The sequence below is a fragment of the Equus caballus genome, chromosome 12 (genome assembly GCF_041296265.1).
Source record: "Equus caballus isolate H_3958 breed thoroughbred chromosome 12, TB-T2T, whole genome shotgun sequence".
In the NCBI taxonomy this organism is placed as follows: domain Eukaryota; kingdom Metazoa; phylum Chordata; class Mammalia; order Perissodactyla; family Equidae; genus Equus; species Equus caballus.
Window position 1 is genome coordinate 13,054,802 of NC_091695.1, and position 10,195 is coordinate 13,064,996.

At 37.6% G+C, this 10,195-nt stretch overlaps 1 protein-coding gene across 1 annotated transcript; it reads right to left on the reverse strand.

Moving 5' to 3' along the window:
* Positions 1-636: 636 nt before the first annotated feature.
* On the reverse strand, positions 637-1,569 carry LOC138916782 (olfactory receptor 5W2-like). Its single transcript, XM_070230396.1, has one exon. It carries the CDS (start codon positions 1,567-1,569, stop codon positions 637-639), a length of 933 nt encoding a protein of 310 aa, XP_070086497.1.
* Positions 1,570-10,195: the final 8,626 nt, after the last annotated feature.

The following is a 10,195-nucleotide window of genomic DNA, read 5'->3' on the forward strand; positions in this document are numbered from 1 at the left end:
AAAACGTTATAAAATCGGCCACGGGAAGACTTCTGTACCTGTCAGGCTCTCTTTCTAGAATCCTTTCTGCTCCCCAAATCGCATTTCTTTTTAGATCTAAGACTATTCAGATATTCATTTCCATTCAGGGAAGCTTTTCTTCTACCGACTAGATTTTCACATTTTTTCTAGATTGTTAACCTCCAATTTTGAACTTTATGAAAGTTTTGAGCCTTATTAGGAATTATTTGAGTGTTTAGTTAAGTAACGTCTATTTATTTTTCTTCATTATAGAGTTTATTAGTATAGAAACTCCTGGATTCATCCTGAAATGCAGAGCATCTAAATGCACAAAGAGCACATAGTGAACACAATAAATCTTAGTACTTGAAATGATGCTTGAGTGAAAGTATGACTAAAAAAAGTGGCAAAATTAGAAGGTTTGGGAACATTTTCTACAAAAAGATGGATCACAACTAAATTCAAGACCATGGTAAATCTTGACAGATTTGGGGAACTGCAACATTTTCTTGTGGTCGAGCTTTACTCATTTATTTAAATATGTGAGAAAATTATGTTTCTCTTGTATCATATTATATAATTTTATGAAAATAACAATCATTAAATGTGTGAGTGTGTATGTGTACACACAAGTATTTAAAACCATCTTTTACTTCTCAATTTTTCTAGGGCCTCTTTCATATCCTTTTTCCGCAGGCTATAAATCAGAGGGTTTAACATGGGAATCACAAGTGTGTAAAACAATGAGGTCATTTTGTCTTGATCTAAGGAATATAAAGAACTCGGCCTGAAATACGTGAAGAGAATAGTTCCCTGGAAAATTGCCACAACTGTTAAGTGAGAGGCGCAGGTGGAGAAAGCTATGAACCTCCCCTCAGCAGAGTGGATCTTCAAGACTGATAGGATAATATAACAGTAAGAGACAAGAACTCCTGAAATGTTGCTCAGTTCAACGAAGCCAAAAATGGTGAATAATACCAACACATTGACTTGTGTATCAGAGCAGGAAAGGAGGAAAAGTGGTGGTAAATCACAGAAGAAATGATTAATCTCATTTGACCCACAGAAGCATAAGTGGAATGTTAATGAGGTGTGCATCAAAGCATCTGCCATTCCCACCAGATAAACCCCAGCCAGGAGCAGGGAGCACACTCGATTGGACATATTGGCTACATAGAGCAATGGGTTTCTAATGGCCTTGTACTGATCAAAGGCCATCACAGCCAACAATAGACACTCAGAGTCTGCAAAGGTACAGAAGATGAAGAATTGCAGAGTACAGGCATAGAAGGGGATTGATTTGTTCTTGGCAAATACATCCACCAGCATCTTGGGACCAATTGCTGTGGAATAACAAAGGTCACAGAAAGAGAGGTGGCTGAGGAAAAAGTACATCGGTGTGTGCAGTTGGGAATCCATTCTAATTAAAGCAATCATTCCAAGATTTCCCCCAAAATTAATGAGATAAACAACTATAAACATGGTAAACAGGATCACTTTCATCCCAGGGTTATTGGACATTCCCAAGAAAATGAATCCATTCAAGGAGGAGCAATTTTCTCCAATCATTCCTCTTTGTTCTTACCTAAATTTATGATGAAATAATAAAAAAAATGATAGATACATTTTAACTTTTCCAGAAGTCCACAAATATTTGAACAGGAGAACACAATTTCTTTCTGTAATTGTTTTTTAATGCTCAGAAAATTATTCAGCCATGTTCCCATTAAATTACTCATCAATTAAAGAAGGGTTGCTAAGTATTTGAGAATGATAAAAAATAAATTGAGATAGATATTGGAAAATTTTTATCTGGTGTACATATCATTCATAATATACGTGAATTTCTGTAAGTTCTATTTCTCCAGACTTTAAGTTTCTTCTCTCTGGCGTAGATTTAGATGAATTAAGATCTCATTCTACACTCAAAATAATGTGGAAGAGACAATGTTAGTGGGACCAGGCTGTAAGATGTAGGACTAAGCATTTTCTAAGCCTGAAAATAGTCACATGGACACAAAAAATGATTACCATTGTTACGTTCCTCAATATGGTTGGCTTAAAAGACTTGATGTTAATTCTAGAAACAGTGAGTATCATTAACGAATAATAATGAAAATGATTATGTTACTGTTCCTGGTCTAAATTATGTTAGTTTTTGGTGAGACATGAAATAACCATTAAACCTTTCCTCTAGAAATTCTTATTACTTTGTCACAATACTCATGCCCTATTTGTGGGAGTTGTCTGGTGCCAAAGATGACTCTCTTGACCAAAGAAAAGTGCTAAAAAGAAGTGAAAACAAGAGAATACAACACATACATTTGCATCTTTTTGGTTTTTAAATGGAGTTTTAAATTTAAAAAATGTAAATAGAATGATGAACAATACATCTTTCTGAGATATAAAGGCTTCTCTTACTTGTGTATCTGTATATTTATGTGTGTCACGTGTTTGAAAGTATATATGCATTTGTTGATATATGAGAATTTATTTTTTCTTGGAGTTAAGTAAATATAGCATGTGGTTCACATGGAGGTGAGTATGCATGTTGCTATTTGTAAGGTGCTATCTAAATTATTTCTGAAATAAAAAAACTTAAATTCATGTACACACTTCCCCAGTGATAAACAGTTCTCCTGTGACCCTGGATTAAAATAAAATCATTAAAATACTATTTGGTGAATACTAATAATTTCAGTCAGTTCTGTTCTGAGAAAAAATATAATTTTTTGATGATAGATTGCTGAGTTTATTAAACTGTGTCAGCAGCTGTAAAAATCAATCATTTATAAATTTCTTTTTCAAAAATGTCAAAAATTTCCCCTATGTTCCTTAAATTTGGAGACTCAGGAACCTACCTGAGATGAGTAGGTCTTTCTGCATTTGCTACAGGTGGCTGAAAAATAGGCAGATAGTGTTTTATTTTACCAGATAGCATGTGGTACTTAAATCTCTGACGCTTTCACCCACAGGCTTCAGTATATGCTAACATGGGATTAATTATATTCCTTGTTCTGTATTTTCCCCTGCGAGTACAGCAAGAACTTTACCAAAAACTGAGTCTTATTTCTTCACTATTGTCAACATGTTGATCTGACAGGAAGAAAGCTGCAAATTACTTTTGTGTTGAGCTTCACATTTACACTGAATCTGAACCCTCTGCCTCAAAGGAGAAATTCAATAAAATACAAAATGATCCCCTTCTTAGTAATTTTCATCTCCTTTCTATTTTTCATTTTGTTTACTCTATTTGTGAAGCATTCTCCTTCACCAACTCATTTGGGAATATTATTATCCTTTGATGGTACTAATTTTACTGAGACATAATTTTATATACTATAAAATTTACTCTTTCCATGTATGCACTTCTTTAGTTTTTCGTATTTTCAGAAAGTTGTGCAGCCATCACCACTATCTAATTCCAGAACATTTTTCACCACTCGGGTAAGTAACTCATACTCAACAGGCACTTCCCCTTCTTGCCTCCCCACTACTCCTGGCAACCACCAATCTGCTTCCTGACTGTATGAGATTGCCTATACTGGACAGCTCAGATCTTGGCATTATACAATATGTGTGTGTGTTGGGGGGGGGGTTGTTGATAGTGGTCTTCTTTTACTTAGCATAGTGTTTTCAAGATTCATCCATGTTTTAGCATTTTCAGAATTTCCTTTTTTATGACTGAATTATATTTCATTTTATGAATAAGGTACATTATCCATTCATCAGTTAATGGACATTTAGGTTCTCTCTACTTTTTAACTGTTATTCATAATTATGCTTAAACATTCCTGTCAATGGAAACTATAAAGGTCACTTTCTTCAACAAGCATTGTCTCATTCTCATCCCCAAAATGCATCTCATCCATCCACACTTTGTTGATTTTATGACTCTATCACATTCTCTATACTTAGTAGACTCTTTTTTGAATTATTTTTATTTTATTCATATAAAAATCTCTATTACATTTAAGCCTTTATAAATACTTTCAGTTTTTAATTTTATATTTCCCAAAGTCTGTAGGACAAGGATTTACAAAGGTAATTGCACCCTAAATATTTATTCTTAAATATTTTAGGTTACTTGAAATGGAGGCTGGTGTATGAATAGCAATGCACTAGTTTTTGGAATTTTTTTCTGCTGATATATTTCCTATGTGCAAGTATGATCCAGTTAAAAACTTGTGAGTGGATAATCATTTTTCAAGAATAAATTTAGGGGCGGGCCCCGTGGCTGAGTGGTTAAGTTCAAGCTCCCCTTCGGCGCCCCAGGGTTCGGATCCTGGGCGCTGAAATGGAGCTGCTCTTTAGGCCATGTTGAGGTGGCTCCCACATGCCACAGCTCGAAGGACCCACAACTAAAATATACAACTGTGCACTGGGGACGTTTGGGCAGAAAAAAGCAGGGAAAAAAAGGGAAAAAGTGGCAACAGTTGTTAGCTCAGGTGCCAATCTTTAAAAAAAAATAAAACAAATTTAGTTTGCTACTATACATACTAATTCTTTAAGAAATTGAGAATAGTTGTAAGTTTGAATTTCCTGTCCTCCCCATATACTTCCCAAGAGATAACAGTGGAATTCTCCATACTTCTTAAACCTTGATTATCCATCTTGGAATCTGGTGTTACTGGGTTACTTCCCAAGGTCCCAGAGTTAACTCTGATTTCACAAAGACAATGATTGAAATGCCTGTCACTTTTCCTTCTATATAGCCGCCGTTCCAGTACTGCTTTATTCAGTGGCTTTGTAAGTATGTACAAAACAAAGAATAAAAAGGTTACACACATTCTCATGCATTTAGTTAAAGTGTTAAAAATATTAATAAAAGAATCTGGAATGAGAAATCTCAAAGTTCTGCAGTGGCCTATGATGGTTTGGCAGATTAAAGATGACTGCACACATCTTACACCTTTTCCTTAAAGACAATGTTCTTATATATCCTCCTGTTTAATTTTTGCTGTTCTTTAACTGCTTTGACTAACAGAAATATGCAGAACTATTGTATGTCACTACTGAGAGCCGCCACGTAGGAAGTCCAACTATCCTTCTGGGTAAACCATATGATAGACTCTGAGACTATATGGAGAGGGAAGGGGGCCAGCTGAGTAGATCTTTCTAGGCATTCTCATCCTGGTGCCAGTTATGAGAGACCCTATAGCCTATCCCAACTCTCAACTGAATACTTCATTGTGACCTCAGTCAACATAAGGAAGAACAGAATAATTGACCAATGATCATTGTTTTAAGCCATGCAATGTTTATATAGTAAAAGGTAACCAGAATAGTATATAGAGAATATAACTAGAGAGAAACTTTGTTTCAGGAAGTATTTATTTTCACTATTACGTACTTTTATATTCTATAAATAAGGATGCTTGTTTCTAAACTCAATTCTTAAACTCTTCCTTTGTCTTTGATTCATCAGAATACTATCCAAATTTTCTATTTCTAAGTTTCCTTAGGAGAAATAATTGGTCTAGATAGTTCACAATAAAATTTCCAGTACTAAAAGGCTATGAAGGAACCCCAAAAGCACAGCATGAAAGGCTAACACATTCAGAGATAAGTATGTAAAATCAACTCTAAATTTCATTAATAGTGAGCATAAGTGTTGTTTTCAGGAATACCTGGATTCCATTAACAACGTTTGGAAATGGAAAATGGGAAAAAATACACTGATCTTACATCTGCAGTGTATCTTCACTTTTAGAATTATGATGATTCACAAGTATTAGTGTTATCACTAATCATCTTATAGTTTCCTCTTTACTTAGTGAAGTAAAACAATAACTTTTATAAGTAAGAATTTATGGTCCATTTAAATTCCCTTAGCAATTATTTTATTAACTCTCTACAGTAAATGAGTGATACCACAAAGCAGTTCAGAGAAATGTTATATTCAATAGTAAACTAATAGCTTGGGCAAGCATTGAAGATAGAGGATTGCCCCCAGAATATTGATTTGTATATAGCATGGCAATTTTGTCACTTGGCATGAGAAGAAAAATTAATGTTAGCAAGCACACACCAGAGGAGCGACGGTGGAAACAAGTGACCAGAACCCTACCTAAACCCCCTGCAATTACTCCTAAACACAGAGGGAAACTCTAGAGTTACACACTTGAGCCCACAGGGAGAGTCTCGTCCCGCCATTGGTGGGGAGATCCTGCCTGGTGTCCACGGCGCCCGGAGGGTCCCAGAGAGAATCACAGAGGGTGTGGTGGCCCCCCAGCTGCCGTTGCCCGCCCCGTGGGGCAAGGGATTGCTGGAGATCTCAGAGAGGACTGGGGCTGGGTGAAGCTCCAGAGGCTGGCTCCGTGCCCCAGAGGGGAAGCTCCAGAGTTCCGCCCGGGCAGCAGACAAAACCCTCTGTCTACCATTAGCAGAGGGGCTACGCCCAGCACTCACAACTCTGGGAAAGCCCCGGAGAGAATCCCAGAGGGTGAGGATACCCCCAGCTGCTGTTGCCCACTCTGTGGAGCAAGGGATTGCCAGAGATCTCGGAGAGGACTGGGGCTGGGTGGAGCTCCAGAGGCCAGCTCTGCGGCCTGGGGGGGAAGCTCCAGAGTTCCACCCAGGCAGCAGACAAAACTCTCTGTCTGCCATTAGTGGAGGGGCCATTCCCAGCATCCACAACACCAGGAGGGCCCCAGAGAGGAGAATAACAGGCAGGGCAGCAGCTGACCAGCTACCACTGAAATTAGGATCTCTGGCTATCCCCCAGTCAGGGCAAAGGGCTCCCCGAGTTCCTGGGGAACAGGACTGGGGCTGGGTGGAGTTCCAGCGACCTAGATCCGTAGCCTAGGGGGAAACTCTACAGGCTCACAGCAGCCTCAGCGAAAGCCTCTGCACAGCACTAGTAGAGAGCACCCATCTGGCAGCCACAAGGCTGGAAGACCCCGGGACAAAAGTAGCATAGCTAGGTGAGCTAACCACACACTGTAGAAGATGCCAATAGCTCTGCTGTGACCCATAGTGGACAAGTGAGATTTTGTGGGCATATAGTAGTGAAGCTAGCAAAAGTCAATGACAAGGAGAAAATACTAAGGACAGCCAGGCAAAAGAAACTAACCTACAAAGGAACCCCCATCAGGCTATCAGCATATTTCTCAGCAGAAACTTTACAGGATAGAAGAGAGTGGAATGATATATTTAAAAATCTGAAGGACAAAAGCCTGCAGCTGAGAATTCTCTACCCAGCGAAAATATCCTTCAAATACTATGGAGAAATAAAAACTTTCCCAGATAAACAAAAATTAAGGGAGTTCATTGCCACAAAACCTCCTCTTCAGGAAATCCTCAGGAAAATCCTCATTCCTGAAAAATCAAAAAAAGGAAAGGGGCTACAAAACCAAGAGCAGAGGAGATAAGTAGAAGGACAACAACAGAGAGTAGCAGCTCTTCATCAGAACAGATTAAACCATGGGACGAGAAACAAAGGAAATTGAAGAAAACCGGAAAACAAGACATAACATGGTAGTGGTAGGCCCCCACATCTCAATAATCACTCTAAATGTAAATGGATTGAACTCCCCAATCAAAAGACATGGAGTGGCATGATGGATCAAAGAACAAGACCCAACAATATGCTGCCTCCAGGAAACACACCTCAGCCCCAAAGACAAACACAGACTCAGAGTGAAGGGATGGAGAACAATACTCCAAGCTAATAATGAACAAAAGAAAGCAGGTGTCACTATACTAATATCAGACAAGGTAGACTTCAAAGCAAAACAGATAAAGAAAGACAAAGAGGGACAATACATAATGATAAAAGGGACTCTCCACCAAGAAGACATAACACTTATAAATATATACGCACCCAACACAGGAGCACCAAAATTTGTAAAGCAACTCTTAACAGAACTAAAAGAAGACATCAACAACAATGCAATAATAGTAGGGGACCTCAACACACCATTAACACCAATGGACAGAACATCCAGACAGAAAATCAACAAGGAAATTATAGAATTAAATGAAAAATTAGACCAGATGGACTTAATAGATATATATAGAACACTTCATCCAAAAACAGCAGGTTACACATTCTTCTCAAGTGCACATGGAACATTCTCAAGGATTGACCATATTTTGGGAAACAAAGCAAACATCAATAAATACAAGAGAGTTGAAATAATATCAAGCATCTTTTCGGATCATAATGCTATGAAACTGGAAAGCAACTACAAGAAAAATGCAGAGAAAGGTGCAAAAATGTGGAGACTAAACAACACGCTTCTGAACAAACAATGGATTATTGAAGAAATTAAAGAAGAAATCAAATATTATCTGGAGACAAATGAAAATGAGAATACGTCATACAAAATCATTTGAGATGCAGCAAAAACAGTCCTAAGAGGGAAATTCATCGAAATACAGGCTCACCTCACTAAACAAGAAAAAGCTCACATAAGCAACCTCAAACGACACCTAACAGAACTAGAAAACGAAGAACAAACAAAGCCCAGAGTCAGTAGAAGGAGGGAAATAATAAAAATAAGAGCAGAAATAAACGATATTGAAACAAAAAAGACAGTAGAAAGGATCAATGAAACAAAGAGTTGGTTCTTCAAAATAATTAACAAAATCGACAAACTTTTAGCCAGACTCACCAAGAAAAGAAGTGAGAAGTCTCAAATAAATAAAATTAGGAATGAGAGAGGAGAAATCACAACAGATACCAATGAAATACAAGGGATCATAAGAGAATACTATGAAAAACTATATGCCAACAAATTGAACAACCTGGAAGAAATGGACAACTTACTAGACTCCTACAACCTCCCCAAAATGAATCAGGAAGAAATGGAGAATCTGAATAGGCCAATCACAAGTCAGGAAATAGAAACAGTAATCAAAAACCTCCCCCAAAATAAGAGTCCAGGACCAGACGGCTTCTCTGGAGAATTCTACCAAACATTCAAAGAAGACTTAATACCTATTCTTCTCAAACTATTCCAGAAAATTGAGAAAGATGGAGTACTCCCTAACACATTCTATGATGCCGACATCACTCTGATCCCCAAACCCGACAAGGACAACACAAAGAAGGAGGACTACAGGCCGATATCACTGATGAACATAGATGCAAAAATCATCAACAAAATTCTGGCAAACCGAATACAGCAATACATCAAAAAGATTATACACCATGATCAAGTGGGATTTATACCAGGGACACAGGGATGGTTCAACATCTGCAAGTCAATCAGCGTGATACACTACATCAACAAAATGAAAAACAAAAACCACATGATCACCTCAATAGATGCAGAGAAAGCATTTGACGAGATCCAACACCCATTTATGATAAAAACCCTCAATAAAATGGGTATAGAAGGAAGGTACCTCTACATAATAAAGGTCATGTATGACAAACCCACAGCCAACATCATACTCAATGGACAAAAACAGAAAGCCATCCCTCTGAGGACAGTAACAAGACAAGGGTGCCCACTTTCACCACTCCTACTCAACATAGTACTGGAGGTGTTGGCCAGAGCAATTTGGCAGGAAAAAGAAATAAAAGGAATCCAAATAGGTAATGAAGAAGTAAAAGTCTTGCTGTTTGCAGACGACATGATCTTATATATAGAAAACCCCAAAGAATCCATAGAAAAACTATTAGAAATAATCAACAACTACAATAAAGTAGCAGGGTATAAAATCAACATACATAAATCAGTAGCATTTCTATACACTAACAATGAACTAACAGAAAAAGAACTCAAGAACTCAATGTCATTCACAATCGCAACGAAAAGAATAAAATACCTTGGGATAAACTTAACCAAGGAAGTGAAGGATCTATACAATGAAAACTACAAGACTTTCTTGAAAGAAATTGACGACGACATAAACAGATGGAAAGACATTCCATCCACATGGATTGGAAGAATAAACATAGTTAAAATGTCCATACTACCTAAATGAATCTACGGATTCAATGCTATCCCAATCAGAATCCCAAGAACATTCTTCACAGAAATTGAACAAAGAATCCTAAAATTCATATGAGGCAACAAAAGACTGCGAATTGCTAAAGCAGTCTTGAGCAAGAAAAACAAAGGTAGCGGAATCACAATCCCCGATTTCAAAACATACTACAAAGCTACAGTGATCAAAATAGCATGGTACTGGTACAAAAACAGGTCCACAGATCAATGGAACAGAATTGAAAGCCCAGAGA

Bases quoted from the DNA above. Each gene is read 5' to 3' on its own strand.
- LOC138916782 (XM_070230396.1), bottom strand. From the start codon at position 1,569: ATGATTGGAGAAAATTGCTCCTCCTTGAATGGATTCATTTTCTTGGGA.